The sequence below is a fragment of the Akebia trifoliata genome, chromosome 8, assembly GCF_017979445.1.
Source record: "Akebia trifoliata isolate Shusen 1 chromosome 8, ASM1797944v1, whole genome shotgun sequence".
NCBI classification, from domain to species: Eukaryota; Viridiplantae; Streptophyta; class Magnoliopsida; order Ranunculales; family Lardizabalaceae; genus Akebia; species Akebia trifoliata.
Genome location: NC_141382.1, coordinates 52,234,368 through 52,262,021, shown reverse-complemented (window position 1 = coordinate 52,262,021; position 27,654 = coordinate 52,234,368). Strand labels below are relative to the sequence as shown.

At 35.1% G+C, this 27,654-nt stretch overlaps 5 protein-coding genes across 8 annotated transcripts; 3 read left to right on the top strand and 2 right to left on the bottom strand.

Moving 5' to 3' along the window:
- The first annotated feature begins 3,052 nt into the window (after window positions 1-3,052).
- Window positions 3,053-3,858, top strand: LOC147397735 (auxin-responsive protein SAUR77-like). The gene has a single exon (XM_086451210.1). The coding sequence runs from the start codon at window positions 3,153-3,155 to the stop codon at window positions 3,528-3,530; it is 378 nt and encodes a 125-aa protein (XP_086307336.1). The 5' UTR covers window positions 3,053-3,152; the 3' UTR covers window positions 3,531-3,858.
- A 6,436-nt stretch (window positions 3,859-10,294) lies between these two features.
- On the top strand, window positions 10,295-15,234 carry LOC147397734 (putative pectinesterase 63). Of its 3 annotated transcripts, none has more exons than XM_086450833.1 (4): window positions 10,295-11,024; window positions 13,413-13,619; window positions 14,204-14,439; window positions 14,900-15,234. In XM_086450833.1, exons 1-4 carry the CDS (start codon window positions 10,533-10,535, stop codon window positions 14,973-14,975), a joined length of 1,011 nt encoding a protein of 336 aa, XP_086306959.1. In that variant the 5' UTR covers window positions 10,295-10,532; the 3' UTR covers window positions 14,976-15,234. The 3 variants fall into 3 exon arrangements, with proteins under 3 accessions (XP_086306959.1, XP_086306958.1, XP_086306960.1); XM_086450832.1 differs by having other exon boundaries at window positions 10,301-11,024; window positions 14,914-15,232; XM_086450834.1 differs by lacking the exon at window positions 13,413-13,619 and having other exon boundaries at window positions 10,301-11,024; window positions 14,914-15,232.
- Window positions 15,235-16,354: 1,120 nt separating this feature from the next.
- Window positions 16,355-16,666, bottom strand: LOC147397733 (auxin-induced protein 15A-like). The gene has a single exon (XM_086450221.1). The coding sequence runs from the start codon at window positions 16,664-16,666 to the stop codon at window positions 16,355-16,357; it is 312 nt and encodes a 103-aa protein (XP_086306347.1).
- A 432-nt stretch (window positions 16,667-17,098) lies between these two features.
- On the bottom strand, window positions 17,099-22,148 carry LOC147397732 (uncharacterized). 2 transcript variants are annotated; one of them, XM_086449637.1, is made up of 3 exons: window positions 21,888-22,148; window positions 19,204-19,750; window positions 17,099-17,648 (listed from the first exon to the last, which is right to left on the bottom strand). In XM_086449637.1, exons 2-3 carry the CDS (start codon window positions 19,733-19,735, stop codon window positions 17,623-17,625), a joined length of 558 nt encoding a protein of 185 aa, XP_086305763.1. In that variant the 5' UTR covers window positions 19,736-19,750; window positions 21,888-22,148; the 3' UTR covers window positions 17,099-17,622. The 2 variants fall into 2 exon arrangements, with proteins under 2 accessions (XP_086305763.1, XP_086305762.1); XM_086449636.1 differs by having other exon boundaries at window positions 19,204-19,830; window positions 21,888-22,145.
- A 3,604-nt stretch (window positions 22,149-25,752) lies between these two features.
- Window positions 25,753-27,198, top strand: ASIL2 (sequence-specific DNA binding transcription factor). The gene has a single exon (XM_086449635.1). It carries the CDS (start codon window positions 25,914-25,916, stop codon window positions 26,976-26,978), a length of 1,065 nt encoding a protein of 354 aa, XP_086305761.1. The 5' UTR covers window positions 25,753-25,913; the 3' UTR covers window positions 26,979-27,198.
- The last annotated feature ends 456 nt before the right edge of the window (window positions 27,199-27,654 follow it).

The window sequence follows — 27,654 nt, the reverse complement described above, 5'->3', positions numbered from 1 at the left end:
TCTAAGTTGCTCATTTAAATCTCTAACATTAATCTCAAAATCATTGACGAAACATATGGTAAAAAATGCTCATGATTGGATATTAGCGATAGCATTAGGGTTTCAGTTGATCAATATGGTTTTAAAGTTATCAATGATTTTTTACTTATTTTTAAGTCATGTAGTTCTATCAAAGTCTTCATTTTCTAATTGTTTAACTTAAGAAATTAAACTTACCAAGAAATATTTTATTCATCAAGAGCAGATAATCTTCATGAATTGAAACTTGTGTACGTTAGCAGATCAAACAGTAAAGCTGTCTTTCAAGAATCATTCGAGAATTTAATTAGTAAAGTTACCTAATTGTTAAACATATAATAAGTTATCAACAACAGAAATGCGATTAATCAATTATTTAAATATATATGAATTTATTTGTTTATTTCCTCCTTTTTTTTCAAATCAGGGTAGTTAAGCTCGGTAGTTGGAGAAGCTAGAAAGTATGCGTCTATTTTATTATTATTTTTTACTTTTTTCATTAAGATAATAAAATGTATAAATATTAAATTAAAAAGTTTATAATTAATATGATGATATATTAAGACTTTTGCAAAAGACTTGCATGTGTCGGTCGCTTTCACAACCAATATTCGTAAATAGAATTAATTTACTAACATATTTGTAGTTGGCACTTGAGTGAGTATGGACGGATGTGGAAGTCCATGAACACTTGTCAAATATTTACCGGTTGCAAATTTAGGTTAATGAAATCAAATATTATTTAACTTTTGCTACTCATTTTAATCAAATATTCCTCTCAAACAAGACGAAACAAGGCACCAAACTGGTTTTTTTTTTTGTTTTCCCTTCTTGATCAAGTGGACAACATTTCTACTACTACAATGAAAATTCCTGCTTGTGTTGTATTAGAAAGTACAATGTAATGTTAGCATCTTCTCATTTTTTGATGCTGGAGTGTCTGAATGTACGGCCAATACATGCAACACCCACACATCACATGCACTGGGTAAGTGAGGATGCACCCTTGCAAGTGGTCCCGAGGAAATATTGTTCATACTGAATAATGATAACATTTCATGTGTATTATTGAATAATCCTCTTCTTTTTTTTTTTTTTTCCTTTCAATTATTCAATCTTTTCCTTTTACAAAGTATGTTAACCTGAGTAATCAACATTTACATTTGTACGGACACAGAAATAGTAAGGCATATTTGCCATGCCTCACCAATATTTTAAGAAAATAAAACAAAAAGAAAATTTTATTTAGCCTCTATGATCATTGAGTAGATGGAATGATGCCAATCCAATAAATTTGCCCAATAAGCCTACATTATCTATATACAAATTGATGGAAATTGAAATCTCATAATCTTTACTATTATAAGGAGAGAACGTCGAGTAGGTGTTTGTTGACATCAAATTTTCATCTATCAAAAATGTTTCAACATTTAAATTATCTTCAAAATCACTTTGGTAAATAGTTTAAATCACAAAATGGTCTTTATCATATTTTAAATCCTAATTTTTAAGTGAAGCATTCGGATGCTCTAAAGAGAGTCAAACATTTTTCAAAATAGGGGCTGATTTTTTTGTGAGGATGATCTCTTTGATAAGGTTAGAAATTTCGGAATAGAGTACTGATTTTTGGTGAGGATGATCTCCTCATTATAGAAATTAGCCTCACAAAAAAATAAGTCCATTCCTAAACTTCTAACTCATACATTGAACAAATGTTTGACTCTCTTTAAGGCCTCCAGATGTCACACAATTTTTAAATGTCTGTGCATTTGTGTATGCCATTAATAGGTCTACCCTAAAATATCTCACCGTGCCTCTATGTATAAACTGCTTGTTACATTCCTCAATCCTAAATGGATTTGATGTATTATATCCCTTAGTTATAAATTAATTCATATGTATTGTTTAACTTGATCCTAAAAAAGTATAAAGCAATAGGCGTTTGGGTGTAATGGGCAAGGCATCCCTCTAAAAAAGGATAAGTTTTGAGTTCAACCCCCTTGTTGGTCTTAGCCACCCATAGGGATATATCCATGCTTACCTGGTATGTATGGTTTGTGGGGTATTGCATATACTTAGAGGATTTGGGTGAGATATGACACTCTAAGAAGTCAATTGTCACGTCCCTCCATGTTGAGCCTACAAGTCTAATGTTAAAGTCTCGTAAAGTCTAATGTTTCAAGTCCAATGCAATCCTCGACTCCTTGGACGATACAATCTACGTGTGTGTGTGTGTGTGTGTGTGTGTGACGTTCCCCTTAATTTTCAATTTCCTTGAAATTCAATAAAGCCAGACAATAATCTTCTAAAATGAGTCAATCCCTTCTTTTGTTGGCTTCCATGTGGCCTATAAATTTTGGGTGGCATCACTGGCTAATTGTCCTCTACTTGCGTGATTGCATGTATAGCTGTATTTGATGGAAATTTTTACTCCAATCACCCACCACAAATATCATGTTGGGTGATTGATAAGTTTTAGATATTGAACTTGATCACGTTTTCATCATAGATCTAATGAATAAATGCATGATCCAGTTTCATCTTTTGTTTTTAAGTCTATGGATTCGTGGATTAAACATTGTTTATGTAAATAGACAGAGAGTAAACTAGTTACCCAACTATCAAGTGTATACTGTCAAGACTTTTTTCCTTTATTCCGTGGTTTCCGTTCACGGTCGAATAATGAAGAAGGTAGCACAAATTTATTTAATTTATATTTATTTTTTTCATTCCAAATCTCCCGCTTTTATATTTCGAGTGGACCCACACTATTGCCTTTTAAAAATATATAAATACTATAAGAACCCAAAAGTAACCTAACGTTTTTGGGAATTTTTTTTATATCATCCAATGGTTGAGATAGGAAGTCATATTTATCTCAAGAAAATCTGTATTTTTCCTCCCATCTCAGCCGTTCATGCTGTTGGACACTAAAAGACCAATTTTTTTTTTTATTTTTTTAGCGCTAAAGACCCTCTCATCACCTTTAAATACGAACCTTCTCTACCCTTTCTCAGTCTCCTCTGAACCCCATCTCTGGTTTTCCGTCCACATTGTCTAACAAAAAGTTCGCTTCCGTTATAACTCCGTCAATTATACTACTCTTCAAAACCAGAAAGCACTCTTCTTCGTAGATGGCAAAAGGTGGTAAGCTAACAAAGCTTAAATCCGTGATAAAGAAATGGCAGTCTATGAGCAGGCTGAGCCGTACTCACAGCAGCTCCGTCTGTACCGCTACACCTTCTGACGACCAAGAATCCTTCTCCGGAGAGAAGATTCCGGGAGGATTTCATCCAGTCTACGTCGGAAAATCACGCCGGCGCTATCTCATCAGCTCCGACATCATCGATCACCCTCTTGTCCAAGAGCTTGTTGACAGGTCGACCGTCGGATCTGACACAATAACGGTTGGATGCGAGGTCGTACTGTTCGAGCACTTGCTATGGATGCTCGAGAATGCTGACCCACAACAGGAATCTCTAGACGAGCTTGTCGAATTCTACTCGTGTTGACGTCGCTGGCGTGGGTAAGATCCCGGCCAAATATCGACAAGTGTTATTCATTCACACCGTATAAAGTTGTAAATTTTCCAAGTAATTAATAACGATTATCGGTAGATGAGTCTCTTTGAAGTTTGAACGGTGAGGATTAACCCATTTCACATCGGTTACTCACTCTAAGAGGACCCAATGGGCATTATTAATATTGTTCTCAAAACATAATTGTTATTAATCTATTGTTATCTTTATTCTGAATATTCCATAAATTTGGCTACTATTGTGGATATTGTATTTGGGTTCCATGATTTGTTCTTAAAGGAGGTGCTTGGTGCAAATGATTCCCCTCATTCCATTGGTCATATTGAAATTAGTTTATAACCAAACACCCCTCTATGTAGTCTACATAGATCATGATTTTCAAAATCGGTTTTTCAACTCGTTCGTGAACAATACAAAGATAACTGGCTAGACACAAGTTTATAATCTTAGATCTCATCTTGTGTTGTTCATGAACGATACCAATATGACTCGGGTAAACATCATGGTCTCAAATAATGTTTGAAAGATCGATTGACCAAATCATGTTCTTCCATCCAATTTTCTTTTATTGTAAGTGTACTTACATCAAGTCTTACTATTCCAACCATCATTCTTCCTCTATGTTTCAGAACATTTAATTTACATATTTCTTTCATAAGCATGAGTAATACACTGCATGCAATTTCTGTATGAACTCGGTCGAGTTTTGATTCTACTCAGTAAAAAAAATCAAAATCATGGATAACAGAGTGCTTTGATTTGGCTTTCCTCACAGCAATGTTTCAATTTAACTTGACCTGGGATTAAACATCTTCTCTGCTAGTTCCAATTTGACCAGAATCAAAAAGCTAAGAATTGAATAATATTCTAAGGGATGCAATTAGGAAATATTTATAAGGTGGTGGGTAAAATTATGGAAAAGGAGAATAATAGATTAATCTTAGTTGGAGTGTGGTTCTTAATTAAATATAACATAAATATATATATATATATATATATATATATATATATATATATATATATATATATATATATATATATATATATATATATATATATATAGATTAGGACTTTAAGAACCCAATGATTGGGTTTGTTGGAAAAGAATTTTAGTTTGTTAGGGCTGAAGCCGCGTTCTTTCCTATCAAAGTTGTATCACACTCTGTAATACGCTTACTTTGCTAAACATGTTCATTCAATTTATTAGCTGAAAGTTAAGCTAAATTTGGCCCACGCGAGCAACACTTGCAACATGTCTCTAACACGGTCCCATATTCTCTAGTGTTTTTTTGTTTAATTATCTCCAAACACATTTATTTCGATCACTTAAATTATGATTGAGCTCCTTTTGATACTTCAAATGATTTGAGTAACCTTATCAGTCTCTTTATATTCTTGGCAAAAATGTGTAGTATTGCCTTTAATTGTCTCACATACTCTTAAATTTATCTTTTTTTATATTGGGTTAACATGTCGATCTTTCCTATATTCTTCAAAATCTAATTAGGAATAGGATGAGGATCCATAATGTTGTCCCATTTCTAAAGATTAGGAATGGTGTCTACATGTTTTTAGTTAGACGTTAAAACACATTGGACTCCTAACACAAGCCATTTTCTACTTAGCATAGAACCCAATGTGTTTAGTTTCCAATCAAAAAGTGTCACGTAGACAACATTTGGGCACATCCCGACCTCGGTAAAATGGAAAGAAGTTTTATAAAACAATGGCAAGAACAATTGCAATTTACAGCATTGAATATCAATCATGAAAAAGACTTTTCCATAAATTGAACTATCATAAATGACTGAGAACCTAAAATAAATAAAATAAAAGGTGAATGTACCCATAAAAATATTGGAGTACCCTATTTGGTCTAAATCAAGGCAAAATAGATTAAGATGGTTCATTGAATGTCTTTCAAGTAATGTGTTTCAAACTGAGATAGGAATTGAGATTTAAAATTATTAAGGTAGAAATAGATACACCTACTAGAGATTTATAGGAAGTGTAGAGGATAAAATCAATATTCCATTAAGACCTTACACTTGGCCTGATGAAGGTATGAGTTGGAGAACAGAGAAGCAATTGCTGAAAACAAGTGGTACTCGAAATAGGTTAATAATCCAATCTTGCTCAATAGAAAATTGGAGCAAAGATAGAAGTTTGTCTTACTGGCAAGACAGAGTAAGTCAATATCCTTGTGCAATCCCATGTCGTGTGTATCAAACCCTGAGATTTTAGGAGAGATCCCAAAAATCGAGGGACATGATAAAGGAAATTCTAATTCAGTTTAAGATCCCTATGATCATAGGATCTCCCATGATGAAATCCCGAATAAAAGGGAAATCTTGAATCTTGGGAGATCTTATATATTTGGGGATGATCAAAAGTTAGGGATCTTTTTGGTTCCCTTTCGATTCGAGTCAACATTGATTAATCCTTTCTGCATCTTTAACTTGATCGTCGGAAGATTATTGGTAGGTATCTCACGGAGAAGTTATGAGCAATTTTTTTCGGAGCAATAGAGTAGAATAACTTGAGGTGATACTCGAATTTTCCTCTACAAGAAGTAAATAGTTTCAAGGTATGATTCATTCTAGGTTCATGGAATACATGGAACTTCTTACCAAAAGATTTACAAATTAAATCAATAATTTTCATCAATTTTGACGAAGTGCCTACTTTAATCTTTTTGCCAGCTTCTAACCACCATGAGATGAATATTTACATGTTTTGAAGGAACTACATACCAATAGATTTTCGAACTCAATCATTGTTGTTCACTCAATTTTTCGTTGATTTCTATGGAATGTCCACTTAATTATTTTTGTATTCTTCTAACTACCATATCAAATGAATATTTACATATTTTGTTTGCTTTTTGAAACATGATTAACTTGATGACTATAATTCAATTAAGATGACATATAAATTTGATAAGACAATGATTTTTTCTTATATATAAATATTATGAACATTATGAGTTGCTTCATGTATTTAATTTAATGGTGGAAGTAGAAGAGCATTTGAGTACTTTTCAAGTCTTATTGAATGACTTATGCTTATGACCTGAGACCAGACCATGTGCGAGGTTGCTCGAGAAATCCGATTTAGGCTCGATGGATGGGTCCCGCGGATCATGCAAAGATTTGTGTTCACAAATAAATACATGATGATGTGAGAGACATCAATAATAAGTCGTGCAAGAATAAATAGAAAATACTAATCCACAATGTGTTTGGACGCACTATGTACACTGAAAACCAATGAGCGGTAGGGAGGGAGGGAGGGAGGGAAAAAAAAAGTTTCTTTTTTAGAAAGTAAAACTGATGAAGAAAGAAAAAGCTTTCTGGTCCCACAGCATATTAGCAGAGACCAGGAGGAACTACAGATAGTCACTAGTCGGATGTTGGTTGGTGGGGCAATACTGTATGGACATCACGTGTCATGTCTTTCTTTCTAGTTATTTGTATGTTTCCGAGTGCAGTTCCACGTGCGGCGTATTTGTACAGTATCACACATGCATCACCAGGTCTCTGATTAATTGTCTCGTTCATGCCCGCCGAAAGATGGCTTGAATTCAAACAATATATTCTTAGGATAATTAAATGTCCAAAGAATAAATGATGTATTGAGATAGAGCAAGAAAAATTATGGATTAGGTAGCCCTTGGTTACCGTTCCTTCACTTTTTTTTTATATTTTTTTTTATTCAAACATTGACGGTTACATCGATTTGTAATGCTGAAGTAACCTCATCATTGTACCTCACATCGCACATCATTTTTACTGAAAGTGCAAGCAATCATAGATGCTTTCCTCAAGATACAAGTGAAAAAGCATCTTTGACTCCTATCCACTTTCCCGTCAAGATGTGTGATACAAGTGAAAAAGCATCTTTGACTCCTATCCACTTTCCCGTCAAGATATGTGATGTGAGATCCAATCACTGCTCTTGTTTTAATGAAAAAACAAAAGATGAATGATGTAACTGTAAGAGGAAGGTGCATGTGATGTTGTGTTGGAGCGAGAATAAATGTGGCCTTTATTTAGGATTGTATTGGTGTTAAGTGGTCAGTAGTAAGAATGATGGGATGGATCGGTTGGTAAGTAGTTTGTTTGAGGTGTGGGAAAAATTAATGGTGGAGACCCATGTTGGTTGAAGTTGAGGAGAACATGGAGAACGAGAGAGACATGGGTGAAAATTATAGGAGGGTGAGGTGGCAATTGGGTGAGTTGGGTTTATTTTTGGGTTGGGTAATGGCTATATTTGGGAATTGGTGGGTTGGTATGACTGGGTTGAGTTAGATAGATTGACTTGGGTTAAGTTAGTTTTTGACTGTTGAGTGAATTGAGTTGGGTGGGTTAAGTTTGGAAATGTGGTTTTGGGTTGGGAATTGGTTTCGGATTTTTCTACTCTTTTTACAATTTTTTCTTCTTTCTTGATTTTTCTGAATCTCAAACTTTGTGATTGTGCAATTTTTGGATGTGTGTACAGTATGACTAGATGTTTGTTTGTTAAACAAATACTCCAGAAACAATTGACATATTTGAGCTATAAACGGGTGGGATATCTACCGCAGAATTCCATACATGGTTGCATTATAGTATATATGGAGCATAATTGATGCTTATGAGTAAGCTTGGGACTAAGGAAAAATCATGGCAGAAAGAAGTGGAGAAAAAATATCTCTGATGTGATGGTCTACCAGCTCTCATCCTTATTGCATTCTCATATCAATGTGGAATATTATCTATGAGTTAATGTCTCATGTATTTTATTTTCTAAGATGGAGAACTGCAAGCTTGACCATAAGGGAAAGAAGGAAGGGGGCAAGGGATTCAGCCATAGTGATCTCTCCTTGAAGGGAAACTATTATCATCCTAAGTTCTTCATTTTATTTAATGCAAAGTTAATTTTGTTTTTAAAATTTGTAATAATAATATAATAAGAGTCATGCTAGAGTAATATTGAAATGTACATCGGATTATTCTCACATTGCTGATGTGGAGATGCAAATAACTATAGATGCTCTTCACTAATATCTTGATGAAAAGCATCTATGATTTCATAAGCAATGTGAGAATTGATGTACACTTTAATGTTACTTGCCATATAATAATTCATGTGTAATGAGAAATCAATTTTACAAGAACAAAGGTACCCTTAGTAAGGATAGGGAAGGAGGGAGAGAAAATAGTGTGGAGCAAAGAAAAAAAAAGATAGGGGTGTTGTTGGTCTTTTAACTTTCAGTCATCTTTCATGACTTTTAGTCAAGGGCGAGTAATCTTAAATAAAAGGATAATGACTCTAATTTTGTTTTTGAGAAAGACATTTTTCCTACTTTAATCCAATTTTTGAGTCGTATTAGGGTGACACAAGATTTACTGTGATACTAACAATTCTGACATGAAAATGTGTAGATGTTTTTTACTTGTATCGCGAAGAAACACATCGATGGTTATGTGCATATCCCACGTCAAAATTGTGAGAATCGCAGTAAATACCCTGTGTCACCACAACATTAGTACTTCCAAAAATAACATAATGATTCAACAGTCACGAAGATTAACAATTAATATATGAGTCGTGATAATACGTGGCATACTCAAAATACTGAGTAATCTTAAATAAAAGGATAATGACTCTAAAAAAAACTTGAGAAAGACCTTTCTCCTACTTTGATCCAACTTTCAGGTCATGCTAGGGTGACATGGGATTTACTATGATACTAACAATTTTGACGTGAAAATGCATACATAACCGTAGATGTTTTTTCTCGTATCACAAGGAAACACATCTATGGTTATGTGCGCATCCCACGTTAGGATTGTGAGAATCGCAATAAATACCCTGTGTCACCTCAGCATTAGCACTTCCAAAAATAACATAATGATTCAATAGTCACGAAGATTAACAATTAATATATGAGTCGTGATAATACGTGACATACTCAAAATAGTAACTAATCTTAAATAAAAGGATAATGACTCTAAAAAAAAACTTGAGAAAGACATTTTTCCTACTTTGATCCAACTTTCGAGTCGTGCTAGGGTAACATAGGATTTATTGTAATAATAACAATTTTGACGTGAAAATGCATACATAACCGTGGATATTTTTTACTCGTATTGCGAGGAAACATATTTATGATTATGTGCACATCTCATGCCAAAATTGTGAGAATCGTTGTAAATACCATGTGTCACCTCAACATTAGTATTTTCAAAAATAACATAATGATTCAATAGTCACAAAGATTATCAATTAATATATGAGTTGTGATAATACATGACATACTCAAAATACTCTCTTGACGTGGCATGTGCTAGAATCATTGAATTTTGTCTTTGGATATACATAAGTACATCTTCATAAATATGACAGTTGTGTATCCTGAGGCAAAAAGATCTATCATTCTGACACATACAACATCAAAAGAGTATTGTGAGTATGCCACGTGGGAGAGTCAGTTAGAAAATTATTATTCGTAATATATAAGGAAATGTTCAACACCCTAAGCTTTACCTTACACTTTAACAAACGTGTTCTGTCCTACATGGGTTAGAAGTTTTGGAATGGGCTGATTTTTGGTAAGGATGATCTCTATGATTAGTAGATCATCCTCATAAAAAATCAGTCCATTCTGAAATTTTTTGCCCTCTGTATATATATATATATATAAAATTCCTACATATCAGTTGTTTTTCTCTAGTCTCTAATCTCAACCGTTTGCTAATATCATCGGGTCAAACTGATTTGGCATGCATTACGACGGAATCAAGTAAGTAAACAACTCCCGGGGGTATACTATCAGTACTCCCACTATCAGTCCATTGTAACTGAAACCTTAAAACAGGGCCCTCGAGTTGACCAGTGTATATTGTATCGCGCCAACTTCTCTGTTTTAAGTTTCAAAACGTACAATTCTCTTCTGCCTTCTTACATGCGTAGTCATCTAGCAGAAACAAAATGACCGGAAAACTGACACACTTCGCCGTCTCCGCGTCTGTTCTGACAATTCTCCTTAACTTGTCAAGTTTTCTCTCCGTCATCTCCTACGACTTGGCACCAGCTCCGGCGGATCTTGAAAACTGGATAAGCCACAATGTACACACCTTCACATCCAATGCAGCTCTTGAATCCTCCGTTTTCACGGCAGAAAACGCCGTTAAAATCCTAAAAGTGAGGAAAGATAGAAATGGAGACTTTAAAACGGTGACTGGCGCCGTTAACAGTATAGCGCCAGGGAACACTAACCGTACGATCGTGTGGATAGGACCTGGTGTGTATCGAGAGAAAATAACGATAGTTCGATCGAAGCCGTTCATCACATTTTATGGGAAGGAGACAGAGATGCCGAAGTTGACGTACAATGGTACAGCTGCGAAGTACGGGACAGTCGATAGCGCCACAGTTGCAGTGGAGTCTAACTATTTCATGGCTGCTAATATCATCTTCGAGGTATTTGCTCTCTACGGTTATCTTTCTTCTTTTTAATTCCCTCCTCCCACTCCTCAGCGCATGCCACGTAAGGCACAATCAAAGGAATTGGTGTCCGAAATATCTTCTCTTTAAAATTTCCTTGAATTATGGCTTGCGTGGCATGTGTTGAGGCGTGGGAGAAGGATTTTAATCCTCCACCCTGGATGCATACGATCGGGACTCTTGCAAATGTTTGCGTGACGTGCACGTGCACGTATAATCACCAATAACGTCCGTTTTAAGGTCTTTTGTTCTTTCTCTATAACTTCCACTTAGCTTTAATTTCATCTTTCACGATCGTTTTTAACTTCTACCTCTTGACAGTATTTATGTACTCTTCACCTGTTATTAAGTGCAATTTCTGTACTTGCGAGTAACCCATAGCCCTTATTGGTAATCTCCCATTTAATTCCCAAAAAATTCACGAATTTTTTAATATTTATTTTAACGAAAGTATTATTTTTCGGATTATTGAATTATTCTAAATAATTCATGTATTTTAAGTTAAAAAACGGCAAATCATGATTTTTTTTAATGTCTTTTACTAATTTTTATAAAACTCGATAAAAAAAATAAAAAAAATACTACGGTAACTTGTGTAATTGTATAATATGTAAACTTGTAAATTATAAGTATAACAAAAGTTCTATTTTTAAGCAACAATGCTTTAAAATTTTGGAGGAATACATCTTTTTAGGTGACAAATATTCTTTTCATCTTTTAACAAAATAATATATTACCCATATCTATTTATTTGAAATATCACTTTAATTTTTTAAACTTATGATTTATCACTTGACTTTGGTCCTCTTTAATAAAACAATGGAACAATAACCTTGATGCTCTCATTATCACAATCATCATTATTAACATCACCAATTTCATCATCATATTATTGAATTTTTTATTTTTGAAAATTTTGAAATGAGAAGGATATTACATGTATAAAGAATATACCACATATTTTTCATTTATCGAATTTTAAATCAGATTTTTGCAACTCAAAACCGAATAGAACTTAAATTTTTCATGTATCAATTTTTTTTTTCATATTCTGAATTGCTAACAAGGCTCATAGCTACCATCTTTCTATACGTGCACATGGCACAATCATTTGAGCCCACTCACACGCGGAAGTTTAGTCCACTCAAACAAAGTTTGTACAAAAAGTAATTAGACTAGTTGCAGATCACTTATTATTGATTTCCCTTTGTTACTTTAACATTACCAATGTGACTAATGCACTTCAATATATATAATTATACTCTTTTGGAAGTTGAAATCACTCCAATAACCTTCTATCTTTCTTTTCTTTTTTGGAAATTATACTTCTTTAAAAACTCAAATCTTCTTTTGAGTTCGAGGTCAAAATTTTGGAGTAACCCTTCTCGTTATAAGACATATAGCCTTTAATATTTATTTCACCAATAAATATGGGGTCTATCTCAAAACCAATTGCCAATGAGTGAAGAGACCCAAAAACTTATAATAAGGAGAGAGATAAGGTAATAAGTGTCCAATGTGGAACTAAACTCTAGGGCTATAATGGATCGGATCAGACCCAAAATCCGATAACTTTGGGTCTGCATCGATATTTTGGATTTCGATAAATATCCCATCCGATATCTTATTGGATCGGATTTGGATCAACCATGTCCCGATCCAATAATATGTTAGAAAGTTTATAAATATATTATATATTTACTGAGATGAATGAAGTTTATTTAGAGTTTGTATATAAAATTATATTTGACCTTATTTGAACCCGAACCAATTGTTAATGGATCGGATTTGGATCTCAATATCGAGGTCTGAAAAAAAACCCGATCCGATAAGGGTCCAATCCAATAAGGATCAGTACCAAATCAACCTCAATCCGATACAGACCCGATCCATTGACAATTCTACCAAACTCAACACGCGCCCGCACGTGTTGGCCAGACTGGGCCAAAGCACATGGAGAAATGAACTGAGTGACGTGGAGGAGAGAAAGACCTCTTTGATATCTTTTATATTTATTTTGTGTGCCTACTTTTTTATTAATATTTAGGATACCTCCTTTAAAACGCCACGTGTAATCCAAAGGAGAGGGTTCTACCGAATTTTAAAGGGGATGTTCACGTGAAAGTTTTTCTCCTTTTTTTTTTTTTTTTCTTTTTTTCCTGAGTTTTGAAATGAGATGCAAGTAATAGGAATTTTAAAAAATAAAAAGTATTTTTAAGGTTGGGTGCAACTGAAAACTTGTGATCAGCAAGTAGTACTTGGTCACTTACAAGAAAAGGTCCAAATTGTTGGTTCTTCCAACCATTTGATTTGGATTTTTTACATCATGGACACAAGGCTACCACTGAATTCCTGTTTTATCAGAATTCTGCCCCAATTCCAGACGGAAAAAGGGTGGGAGCTCAGGCAGTGGCGATGAGGATCTCCGGGGATAAGGCGGCCTTTTATAACTGCAAATTCATTGGGTTCCAAGACACTCTATGTGATGATAAGGGCAAACATTTTTTCAAGGACTGTTTCATAGCTGGTACAGTTGACTTCATCTTTGGGAGTGGCAAATCTTTCTACTTGGTATCAACTCCTTACTTTGATCTCTTGGAATTTATAAAGATTGATTTATTAATAATGTTCTTAAGTATTATTGATAAGATTAGACAATCTATAATAAGCCTATTTTAGAATTAAATAATATAAAAAAATGTAATGGCCATGAGTATAAGACGTTGGTGATCACCCAAGTCAAAAAAGACAACCAAAAATAGATGATCACAACCATTTGATTTGTATACTTCTTCGATTGGAACTCACAATATACATGTTGAACATCACGTCTACAATATATAGCTTCTTAGTGATACTAGACCTTTAAATATATATATATATATAGAGGGTCCCGTTCAGTAACAAACATTTTGACAAACATTTTGTTTGGCAAAACATTTTTCAAAACATGGGTTAGAGGTTTTGGAATGGGCTGATTTTTGGTGAGGATGATCTCTACGGTGAGGAGATCATCCTCACCAAAAATCAGCCCATTCCAAAACCTCTAACCCATGTTTTGAAAAATGTTTTGCCAAAATGTTTGTTGCTGACCATTTCCCATATATATATTAAGCATGTTTACATGAGATCTAACTTCTTGGATGGTATTGTAGCAAACAGAGATACATTCAGTAGCTAATGATGATGGGGTAATCACAGCAAATGGAAGGGAGAGAGAAGACGATGATAGTGGATTTGTTTTCGTCCATTGTACCATTTCAGGCACTGGAAACAATTACTTGGGCCGGGCATGGATGGAAAGATCGGAAGTAGTATTTGCCCACACGTATATGGGCACAATTGTCAACCCTAAAGGATGGTTCGACATGGGAGACCCTGCACGTGATAAGTAAGCTCATACACCGTATCATCATTTTCGTTGTGTTATTTATCAAAGAGTTTCTGATGCTTAAGTGGAATTCTGGTTAAGTTAACAAAAATCAAATTCATTCTAACACATTATCTCCCTCTCAATTTATAAATTTTTCTTTTTTAAATCTTTATTTGGTAATTTTCGCCCACTACGTCCTTCCCAGTTCCCACAATCTTAGGGACCTATGATTATTAATTTTGGGGATTTGTGCCATTGGTTATGTTGAATGAATCTTGTTCCTCCATTCAATTCTAACATCATGATTCAATTCAAAATATCAATATCTTATGGGATAATTCGGGGTAAAAGGTCCGTACCCTCAACCTGCATGATCCAAATCTTGCCTGACCTTGGCCCATTGACAACTTGTTGATGCATAGATGGTAATGAGACGACAATAAATTTTAATTTTGTTTTAAGAACTAACTTAACTCAGCTATGATTTTGTAGGACTGTGTTCTACGGAGAGTACAAATGTAAGGGACCTGGAGCAGACACACGTAAGCGTGTAAGCTACGCAAAAATGCTAACGGACGAAGAAGCAAAACCCTTCTTGGACATCAATTTCATCGACGCATCCTCATGGCTTCTCTTACCTCCCAATCTATAATAAAATCACCACATTAGCAACTTTGGTCAAGTGCTAACGTGCACACATGGATTCTATAATTCATCCTTCTTGCTCTGTATCCACTTGTGTAATTCAACAATAATATATTAATAACGTGACAAGTTGAAATTTTAGTAAAATAGATCCTCAATTTGTGATGTAATTTAATTACAGACTCACTTTTTTCAATTTTGGAGAAAAATGTGAGAAATTTCTTAATTATGGTTGATCTCCTAAAAAATGCACCACTGGCTTATTATTTTGGGTGCACCAAACTAAAACCTGATGGGCTAAATACCTAACCTTGGGTTGGACTTCGGTTAAAATTAAAGATTCTCAGGTTTGGCTTTGATGAGACCTCTAATCACTATCAGAATTATCCAACCCGCCCAATTTATACACATGTTATGAATTTCTATCAGTACTCAACCTTATCAGCCCAACCCATCATGCTGAAGCATAGAGTTGAGTATTTCAGGTTGGGTTAGGGTGTGAGAATTGGCCCAAGGTAGGGATTAGCTTTGGCCTAAGGGCAAGTCATACTACAAGAAAAAAAGGGTAAATTTGAAGTCAAGGCCCATTAAATTTACTTGGATTTAGTTATATTTCATAAACTTTGGCATCAAATTTACCCTTTCTTTTTTTTTTTTTTTTTCACGTAGTGTCATATAAGACACAAAATATACCCATAAATCGAGCATTTCATGAGATTAAAAATCAACTCCACCTTTGTAGTTTTTTCCTTTACACTATATTGCCAGTCCAATTCCCAGATAAAGAAAGTTGGTTTCGGATTAATAATTGGTATAGAACTTAATTATTTTCCAACATAAATCTTGTTCCTTCATGTCATTCATTGATCTTAAGGTGTTTCCTCGAGATGATGTGTTGCAACATACTTTATACATGATTAATAGTATTTACACAGTAACGATCGGGTGAAACACTGACTCACTTCAGTCCAGAGTCAGCTCAAAATGGCATATAAGTCCAGAGTGAATTAAAAGAGATGGAAAACATCCAAATCCCATTGCCGGAAGAAACAAGATTCTCACATGTTTTTTCTCTCCATTTAACCGATAACACTACTTTTTAGCACATATGTGACATCTTGTTATTGATCTTAGCACCTTTTTAATTTTTTGACAAAAATCCCAACTATACCACAATTATACAAAAAATGTCCAATCTCCAATATAATTGATTGATGAATATGCCCAACATGCATTTTGCCCAAATTACTCCACATTGACCAAGAAATATACATATAGTTTCAGATGGCTAAGTGGGTCTGACCCTAAAAATGTTTCGCCTCGTTGCTCGTTGGATCATCCACTCCTCAAAGTCCTTGGTGTCGTATTTGATCCTGAGTATGCCTTGGTTACAGAAACCATATTCCTCAGAAGACTTGTAGAGAAGCTCGACGAATTCTGCATCACTAAGTGCAGTTGTATGAACCATGAAGCGCTTTATGTTGTTATTATCACCCACACATACAGGAACATACCCCTTAGGCGTTGAGGGAGATCCTTTCAAGCGTTTAACTCCATGAGCCCTGAACAACCCCCTCAATTTACTGCCTCTTACACCCATTTTTTTTTGCTACAAAGCCTTCTTGTGCTGCCTTGACACAAGGGGCCTATATAAATTATAAAGCCGTGCTTACGGATGTCCTTACTATCTACGGATGGATATCATGTGGACGCTTTGTGATTGGACGATGATTAGTGCTCAAGTGATGGTGATATATTATTTGAATTGTTTTTTATTAAGATTTTTTTTTTTTTTTTTTTCTTATGGTTTTGGATTGTTTAATGGAGGTGGGGTGGCTGCATGCCGTGACCACAAGGTTGATTGCTTGGAGATGAATTATTTACATTATTTTATGATAAAATGGTTAAAACTTCTTGTCGGTGATCATGGTATTGAGTGCACGTTATGATTTCTAAGATCTCCCTATCTTTGCAATTTTTTCATTCTACTGTAAATTATTATCACCTAAAACAAATTTTGCAATCATCAGACAATTTATTTTTTATTTTTTGGATAAACAAGGAGGTTATTAGTTATTCCTTAAGAAAATGTTAAAAATAAGTGTTTTAAAAGACAGACCAAACCATTGGTCCAATTGGACCCAATCCGATTTTGTTACAAAATCCATATTTTTTTTTTTTTTTGCATTTCTAGGAGATGCAAATCGGTCCAATCAAATTGAACCATGGTTGGATCAATTTGATAAAATGTCGGTGGTCCGAGTTGAATTTTAGAACGTTAGTAAAAGTTTACCATATATGAAACAATACAAAGATTGCAAAACATCAGATGTGAGTCAGATTCTGATGAGTATGAGATGTGGGTAAGATCCTATCAACCAGATTCAAGGAAGTGGAGAGTCTACAGAGGGAGTCTGGTAGGATCTGGATTCAACCTCCACAAATCCTAACTAAAATTTCCCTAATTGTTTGTGTCACAAAACAATGCAATTTGCTTACAAGGACCACCAAAGCTAGCACTTAAAATGTGTACCTCTGTAACCACCCATATTGGGATTATTCTTCTAAGCTTGGATCATTTTCTGCAAAATCACCAACAGAGTTTAGTTTAATTGTTTGGTTAGTGAAAAAGAAAATTAAAAATAAATAAATGAAACAAACAGATAGGGTCAATTTTGTACCCATCTGATAAGGATCGGATTGGACTCGTATCTCATTCGAAAAGCATCAAATCGGATCCTTGTCATTTGTGTTTTTATCGAATCCATATTCGATCCGATAACAATTGGATCCAGCCAAACCCATTTTGACATACAAAATCTAAATGATCGTTACGTGTTTAGACAAAGTAAATAATATAATTTATATTGGATTATGACCTGATTGATCAATAACTGATCTGATAAGATATCAAATTGGAAACTTATCGATCCGGATCCTTATCAGAATCCAAATATTCACTCAAAAGCCATATTGGAACGGATCTGATTCTGGGCTGATCCCATCCATTGACAACCCCAATAAATCCCCGTCCCCCCCCCAAAAAAAAAAAAAAAAAAAAAAAAATCCAATTATCCAAATTTATATCATTTTGTTACACTTTCGATCAGTAGACCTGCATGTTTTCATGGGCTTCATATACCCATGCTTGTTATCCATCGACCAGGTCCAAAAAAAAAAAAATTCCAACCGAACCGCTAGTATTCACCAATCGTGCTGATTTTGATGGACAAGAACTGAAGGGTCATTGGGTTCAAAAGGAGCAGATCCTCTGTAGCTGTTTTGAACGGTTGAGTGTGTCACATCATCAAAATAGTTACATCCAACCGTATAAATTCAGAACGTTGTTCACCGTCCATTTTCTTACACTTGATCAGAGCAAAAGAAGATGTTTCTTTTTTATAAATAAAAAAAATAAAAAAATTTCAAATCTGATCTAAACCATGAGTAGTACAAGTTGAGTGTCGCTGATTTCGTTAAATGTGATATTCTATGACTGTAGAACAACAGCTACAGAGAAAATGGGCTCCCTGATTTTCAAAACAGTATCGTGAGGTTGTTCATTCGATGGTCCACATTTTCATATTCACAATCTGATTTGGATGATGATATAATCTAATAGACTTGTACACTAGGAGTGAGCTCAATGCACACTTTGCTGATGCGGAGGTACCCACGAAATAATAGATGTTTTTCACCCGAATCTTGATGAAAAGCATCTACACCTCCACATCAGCGAAGTGTGAATTGAGGTCAATCTTAAGGTCACTCTAGTAATATTCTCTAGACCATTCTCACCAGGGCGGAACCAGGATTTTGCTCATGTGGGGGCAATCAAGAGTAAAAAAAAATTTGTCAGTGAGTGGGGGGGGGGGAGACTATAAGTGAAAAAAAATAATTGTGAGAGGACAATTAAGAGTGAAAAAATTATTTGTGGGGACAATAGTGACATATTTTTTTATCCATCTGCTGCAATAGTTCACTAATCAATATACTTTGAAAATTCTGGTGGTGGTGGTGGTAGTGGTGGGTGGTGGATGGCGGCGAGTGCCCCCGACAACCCCCACTGTAAATCCAACCCTTTAATAATAAGGGAAAAAAAAAAGTAGAGAAGGAGAAGAAACAAGGAAATATTACCAGGTCTATCATCAAGGCAATCGTGAGGATTATAATTGCTCTCAATGCATTTAAGTAGGTACTTGAAAGTCTCGATCTCGCAAGGAAACGTAAGCGCACCATTGTGATCGTATCCGAATTCCTCCTCAGCCTTCTCCAACAACACCTTGAACAATGAGTGGGTGAGGTAGCTGGTGGGAATGACGAACCTCCGGAGCTCTGGTCCCACGTAGACCGCCAGATACCCTTTCGGGACATCTGGTGGTGGTTCAGGGCTTTGGCAGCTCTCCTCATCGGAATCACATGATACGTAGGAGTTCTTAAGCCGCTTGTTGATAGCAGGAAAAATGCCCCCATGGCTTGTACTTTCTGTTGGGGGACTGTTAGTACTCCTTCTTTCCCCTTCTTTTTCTTCGTCCCCATGGCTACTACTTTCTGGTGGGGGGCTTTTACTCCCTGAGGTAAGGGTGATTGATTGCCATTTCTGGAGGAACTCCTTTAACCGGACTATCTGCCAAATTCCAATAACCTTTCCGCTCCCTTGTTCGGTCATGGTGATCGAAAAACCCTTAACCAAGGGCTAAGATGATGAGATCCCCAACTTTAAATTTGGAGAATTTGAGTATAGAGGACCTGATCTCATCAGATCTTCCGGCAAAATCATACAAGTATGTACGTGAGTCGTGAAGGATTTTTTTGCATGCATGAATATAAAAGAAAAGAAATACAAAATTTTGTAATGAGTGCAATCTTATTATTAATTATCAAAATTAGATATCTTTAGAATGCCCATTAAGGAAAATAGTAGCCAGAACCCACGGTTGAGGCTTTCCATCAAACAGAGATGACATACAATATTGTAAAATCAAAAATTATCATTTCGTGAGCTAATACGACGAAATTTCAATTTTGGCTACGTGTTCAATTTAATTCCCAAAATGTGAACAATGATACCCTAGGTTTTATCAAGTGACCGTCTTACATCTATAAAGTAGATAGATCATTACATTTTTTTTTCAAAGTTACAATCTCACTTGATAATATAATGACTATTTCATTAATATATATATATAGATATATATATATATATATATATCAACAATCTAGCTACTTTATGATTGGGAGATAGTTACTTGAAAAATATGGGATATAGTTGGTAACATCTTGGGATTAAAATGAATAGTGAGCTGGAATGAGAATTTCATCATAAGTTTATCACATTTCAAAAAAAATTTATTACATTAATCTTGTGGAGGGATAAATTTGTATTCTATCTGAACCGTTCATTTGCACTATCAATACATATCCCGAGGTGGATACATGAAGTTATTTGGATTGGGATTTGAAGAACCAGAAGAGTAGTAAGGTATGCATAAAGCTAGGTGTAAAAGAAGGATGGGAACAAAAACGCATAAGGTCAGGAGTAACCAGAAGACCCAAGACCAGGGTCGACATCAAAAGACCCAAGATCAAGGTTCGGTAGGTTAGGGTTGGAATCAAAAGACCCAAGGTCAAGGTCAGTAGACTCAAGGTTAGGGTCGGGGGAATTTCTTTTAATGGTGTGCCGTGACAAATCATGCTAAATCCTTTATTTTGGGGTATATGAGCGTAATTTTTTAAAAATTTCGTTGTTAGAATGTTACCAAGTAAAAAAAAATTCTAATTAAACAAGATTTCCTAATTTGGATAAAGATAAGAATGACAATTATAATTTAACTAGGATTATGATTTTTTTTTTTTTTAGGTGAAAGGATTTTTTCTATTTAAAGAAGATGGAAGTCATTGTAAAAAGGTAGAGGGATGAGAAGATGAAGAAGGGGGAGACTTAAGAGAAAAGGTCATATAACCATGAGATTTATAGTGGAAGAGCTCCTCAATCCCGTAGACCTAGGCATGTTTGCCAAACCATGTAAAATCCTTTGTGTTATTTATTTTTCTATTATTTTAATGATGTGATCGTGATCGACGTCGATTTATCACAAAATCAACATCTACAAATTCTTAGAAGAACATACTAGTCTTTATAAAATTGAACCGAAAAAATTTGTTAGATTGATTTACATTTAGTAAACAAATAAAAAGAAAAAAACATGTTCACTCTATTTTTATTTTTTTGAGTTGTGATAATCTGATTACCCCACTTGGCATACTCAGTCGGCCACCTAACGTGGCAAGTTCAGAAATCATAGATATGTGCTCCTCGGGATACATAGTTCCCTCGAGATACATTTTTTTATGAGGAAGTACAGCCATGTATCCCGATGAGCGCAGATCTACAGCTTCAAACTGGTTACGTTAGGGTGGTTGATTGAATACGCCGCATGGGGTTCTCAGATTATCACAATTCTATTTTTTTAATATAATATATCAAATCAAGAAAAGATAAATAAGAAGGTTTAAAAAAAAAAAAACGCAAATGTTCGCCGCTATATTCAATTGTCAAAATCAATAACCAGATCTTGCTAACATGAGCCATTTCTGAATCGTTGGTTCCGTTTAGTGGCAAGACACTAACGGCCCAATTTAGCATTAAAAATGAAAAAGTACTGATCCGTCCTTGGAATCAATCAAATCAAATCCTATTAACGTTAATAGCTGCAATCGAAGAAGATCAAAATTAATGGGGAAGAGTCAAGAACATACAGATCAAAAGATTAGAAAACGGAGCAAATGAAATATTTCAGAGAGATGGAGATTAAATGTACCTAATGTGGAAAAAGATATTGCCTTCATCAGCAACGATAGTAAGGAAGATCCTCCATTGGAGCTCCGGAAGTGTTGCAGTGTTAACTTAACCCTCGATCGAGACAGATAGAATCAGAGATTTACAGCTCCTTATACCTACACTTCATCCTATATCTCACGCAGATAGAGGTTTTCAATTCTATCTGTTTCATTCCAATCGGCAAAGGCGACAGTTTCGGAAAAATCGTTTTTTTGTTAAAGTTTCAGTTGTAGAACTGTTGACAGTCTGAGAGGAGATTTTAATGGAGAAAAGAAGGAGAATTTATGGGTGGTGTTTCACGCTGGAGACGTATTTATAGCGTTGGCTCGGTCAATGTGCAGTATTTCTGAAGCTATGATCCTAAGCTTCTGGACGTTGGGTTGCTAGTTAACTATGGGCCATTTTCATCGCCATGTGGCATATAATAGTGGAACCTGAACAAGGATAGGAGATTGCTTGAATGAATTACTTATAACTAATCAGTGGTATTGAGTCCTCACCATAGTTAGCAATCTTTCCAATAATTTGTGAATAATTCACAAAATTTTAAAATGATTCAAATATTGGATTAAAATTTCGAGCAATTTTGTAAAAGCTTCTGACTTTTAATGGACCTTTTTCGTATTATTTATGATTTATTCATTTTTCAAATTAAATTAATTAAAAATATTTTGTGTGAAGAGGGGTAAAATTGCACCAACTCTTATCTTTTCTTTCTTTATCTCAATCTCGCATGAAACATGATTTAAAATCTCATCTATGATCGAGACAACTTGTTCGATATGTCTCGGTATCGTCCACCAACAAAACGGATGGACAAGTCAAACATATCAGGAGAGATTTAAAATCAAATATATTGGAAAATTCATTGGAGACGATTCGATCTCGTTCATAGACAAGATGTCAAAACGAGTTTTAAAACCAAACGTGGAAAATGATTCTTGATGTGAAGATTCTTTATCCCAAGGCCTCTCTCCCCTTCTTCTCATCTCACCCTCCATGTTCTCTATACCTATTTCTCTCTCTTTTTATGTCTCCCTTTATCCTTCTCTTAGCAGATGTTCTCAATTACCTTACTTGATAGGCTACTCCTTATAACTCTTCAATATCCCAAACAAGGTTAATTGTAATTTTTTTTCTTCTTCTAAAGTCCATCTAAACCTCCAAGATCCTTCCCAAATCCTCACTTTTCTCAAACAAGCCAAATATTAATTCTAATCAATTTTCTGAATCAATTATGTTGACGATGAATTAATGATGATGACTACATGATGTTGAAAAATGCGTAAGCATGATGATAAATTAAAATAATTCAAATTTGTAGGGGATAGCATATAATTTAGTGTGGATTTGAATGAAGATAGAAGGAATACGGTGTTGTCGTGAATTTTTTTTTTTTTTTTTTCCTTTTTTTCAAAAGTAGTTACCCCCATGTCTTGGAAATTCATCAGATCTTTTTATTGGGGGTGCTGTAAGAAGAAGTTATTTACTTTGTGCCAAATAGAAGCAGGTCATGTAATATTTAATATTCTTTAAAAAAATATATATTATTATTAAGTTTAAATGTAATTATATTACTTGTGTGAGTCATCATGGATTCCTCTCATTTGTATATGAAGAGACTATGACTTCGACAAATATTTGAAGATGAATTTAAAAAATTATGTACACATTTTGGGTAAAAAGGTCTTTTGAATATTTGAAAACTTTTGTAGAGATGAGGAGTCAATTATTGGAGATAATGAATTTTTATTATTGTTTTAATCCCTAAAGTTTAGGAATTCTCTTAATAGTTCATTTAGTAAAAAAAAAATTATAATCAGTCTCTGAACCTCACTCCCAAAAAGTATCAAGATTGAAATGTCAAATGTGCTCTAACCGTTCAAACTCACCATTTTCATACAAAAAATCAGATTATCAGCATACCAATCAAGTTTCGGAGACTACATTCCAACGTAGAAGGATTTGAAAAGGAATAAAAAGAAGTCATTTCCAATGATTTTTCGAGCAATTTGAAAACGTATGTAAAAAATTATGATTTTTTCAATTCATTTTTTTTACTTCGTTTTTGGATAAAAATCAATAAAGGATGGTTCTTTTGAATTAAATCAACTAGACAAGTTGTTACATCAAGCTTTTAGTCGATCTTTCCATGTGTTTTTAGGACATAAAATGGGATGGGTTTTATCCGGAATCCGAATGCACTGAATCCAAATTTAACAGGTTTGGTCCCATCAAGTATATCCAAATTAAAATATGGTTCGAATATGGGTTGATGTCCTTTGATCCGAGTCAGACATAGATTCATTCATATATCTGTCAAAATCGGAATGATATATTACTTTGCAAGTTTTATTTTTATATTTTTCAAGTTATCGTTCATCTGCCAACAATAGTTTAGTGTAGTGGTCACAACTTTTCTTTAAAATAGAGAGGTCTTGAGTTTTAGTTACCATTCGATCATATTTTAGAAATTTTATTTAAAATAATCTTAAATGATTTGATATTATTTGATCAGAATCAATTACTTTGATCGGATTGGATCTGGATATGGATTTGATAAAAGTAAAATGGTTTTGATATGATTTTAACTATTAAGATCCAAGTCACATCTGAATATGAATCCAAATGAAATTTTTGAATATGAATATAGACATACTCATATCTAGATCGTATTCAACTTGTGTTTAAGTCGTATGCATTTTAGTTATAAAAAAAACTCGGAAAACAAAAATAGGTGAATTTTAGTTCAACAATAAATAAAAAGGAGTAAGCTCAACAATAAATAAATAAAAGTTGACCTCGACATGAAAATACTGATCTCGACAATAAAAAAAAGTGGTGAGCTCAAAAATAATGATAGATCATTAAGAAATAAAAAATTTACTAAATAGACTATCGAGCCACCATCCAAAATTCAAAGACTATTTAGAAAGAAATCCCTCTGTCAGGGTCTTTTTTAAGTAATTTTTTCGGAAATATATATATATTCCCATATCAAACTGTTTCTGCGGCCACCAATTATTCTGCCTCAAACGTTGAAGAAAATAAGAAATGCTTAGGGCACAGTTGGGATTTAATTGATTTTTAAGGAACTGGGAACGGGAACAAAGAAGTAAGAAGTGAAGCAGTGAAGATTCGATTAGGTCACCAAACAATGTCACGTTATCCACGTGTCCCTACTTTCCCCTCATTTCAGCACTCAACATTTACGTCAACCCTACTATAAAAAAATGCTGATTTAGACTTACCTCTCCACATTTTGCTCTATATTGGAAGAAACCCCAGAAATTGGGTATGATCAAACCTATGACATGACCCCTTTTGACCTAGGTTTTGTATGTAACACTAATGTAAAATGACCTAACTGCACTTGTCGATGTCTATATCTAACATTCAATCCGTCACAATTAACATGTTGAAAACCTCTGGATTTTCTATCCAAAAGTCCATCATTCTACTTATTCAAAATATTATTTTATCTTTGAGATTTGAATATGATAGAATCTTATAATTGAAGACTATTGACCTCTATAATAATTTGTTTTAGTTTATTCAGCTTATCTTCAATCCCCCCACCGTTTTTATTGTTACGCAGGAACCTTCAATTATTATTTTTTAATCCAAATCAATGATTCTTCTTCAAAATTTATTTTTTAAACCTTGGAGAGAAAATCAAGGGGGGCATTTAGGTAATTACATTGATTTGACATATTGCAAAGCAATTTTAAAAACTTTGAAGTTTGAAACACAGGGATGTCTCCAATATTAATCAAAACGTGGAGGGGTTTGTCTAAATCAACCAAAAATAAAGAGAAAAAATCAGACGTCTAAACGCTCGTCAAAATATTCGCAGGTCGGGAAAGACACTGCCCCCACTCTCTATTATTTCCGCATCTGTCATCTGTCATCTGTCATCTGTGTCTCCACCAAACGTCCCCTCGTTTCTTCCGCTGGACTCAGATCTCCGATTTTTTCCCCGAAGCGCACAATAGCATCACCAATCATGGAAGACGAAGAAGAGATCCAATCCCATCCACCACCAAATAAAAAAGGCCGCATATTCATGACGGCCCAACCGGTCACCGTAGCCGCAGCACCACCACCACACACCCTAACCCTAGCCCTCCCAATACAGCAACCCAGAACAGCCGGTGGAGGTGGTGGTGGTGGTGGTGGTCGTGAGGATTGTTGGAGCAAAGGTGCCACGTCAACGCTAATTGACGCCTGGGGTGAACGTTACTTAGAATTAAGTAGAGGAAACCTGAAGCAACAACACTGGAAGGATGTGGCCGATGTCGTTAGCAGCCGTGAAGATAACACCAAGACCCCCAAGACAGACGTACAGTGCAAGAACCGGATCGACACCTTGAAGAAGAAGTACAAGCTCGAAAAGGCCAAGATGATAGCTTCTTCGGGCGAAGTTTCCAGTGATTGGCCCTTTTTTCATCGCCTTGATCTCCTCATCGGTACCAATTCTAAGATCACTGCCCCAACTACTACTAATGCCCCCATGCCCACCATGCCCGTGCCTGGCGCAAAGCTCCCCATGGCAATTCCAGTTGGCGCCCGAAGGCTCCACAAACCCCAACAACAGCAGCAGCAGCAGCAGCAGCAGCAGAAGCAGCAACTGAAGCGGAGGAGACCAGGATCAATGGACTCAATGAACTTGTCTGGATCAGACCCAGCAGCTTCACCAGACTCTACTGATAGCTTCCCACCTGTTACCTTCAATAGAAAGAGGCCACGGTTCGATAATGCCAAGAACCCAATCAGGCCTCAAGGGACGTTTGGAAGGAAGAGATTTGGAAGTGGTGGTTGGGAGAATTCAATTAGGGAGCTAACTGGAGCAATTCTAGAATTTGGAGAGGCGTATGAAAGAGCAAAGACATCGAAGCTGCAACTGGTGGTGGAAATGGAGACGCAGCGGATGAGGTTCGTGAAGGATCTTGAATTGCAGAGAATGCAGTTCTTGATGAAGACTCAATTGGAGCTTACTCAGCTGAAGCATGGGAGGAGGGTTGGAAATAGCCATCACCATAACAATAATAACAGAAATAATAGTGCTTAGCTTTCTCTGTTCAAGGTGTGAAATAACTCCAGATGAGAATTTATAATAAATTAAGATTTGGTAGATATTTGTTTTCTTCTTTTAGGCCCTTTTAAATGTAATTGGGTCCTGAGAGAATTTTTAATTTGGAATCTTGTGAGATATTTGGCTCTGGATTAAGAAATGTTTAATAACAGTTGGGTGTTGGGTGTTCCTATTGCAAGCAAAGTATCTTTTTCTTCTTTTGTTTGTTGACAAAGTAATCAAGAATGACTTCTTTATGATACATAAGCAATTGTGACACTATTTCCATCTTAGAGAAGACCAATTTATAACTACAGATAAAGATAACCAACCTAAGCAAGACAAGAAGCATTATTAGAAGTTAAATCTAAAGAACCACATCTTGCTGATCCTTTGGATCAACTAAATTTCAAAGCTAATTGGACCAGGCTTTGTAATGGTGTAGATATCACTAGGGTCACTCCTAGTAGAAGAGAGCAGTGCATCTTCAAAAGCTTATCTTACAGTGCTATGGATCCTTGACAGAACTTCCATTCTATCCTGACGGCTAATATGGAGATTGAGATCGTTCAAACAAATCTTTGCAACACAATGCACCTTCAAATTATGATGTTGCTCATGTTGATTGTAACTGCACAAACTGTAATATAGCTTCATTAGATCAGGAGAACCA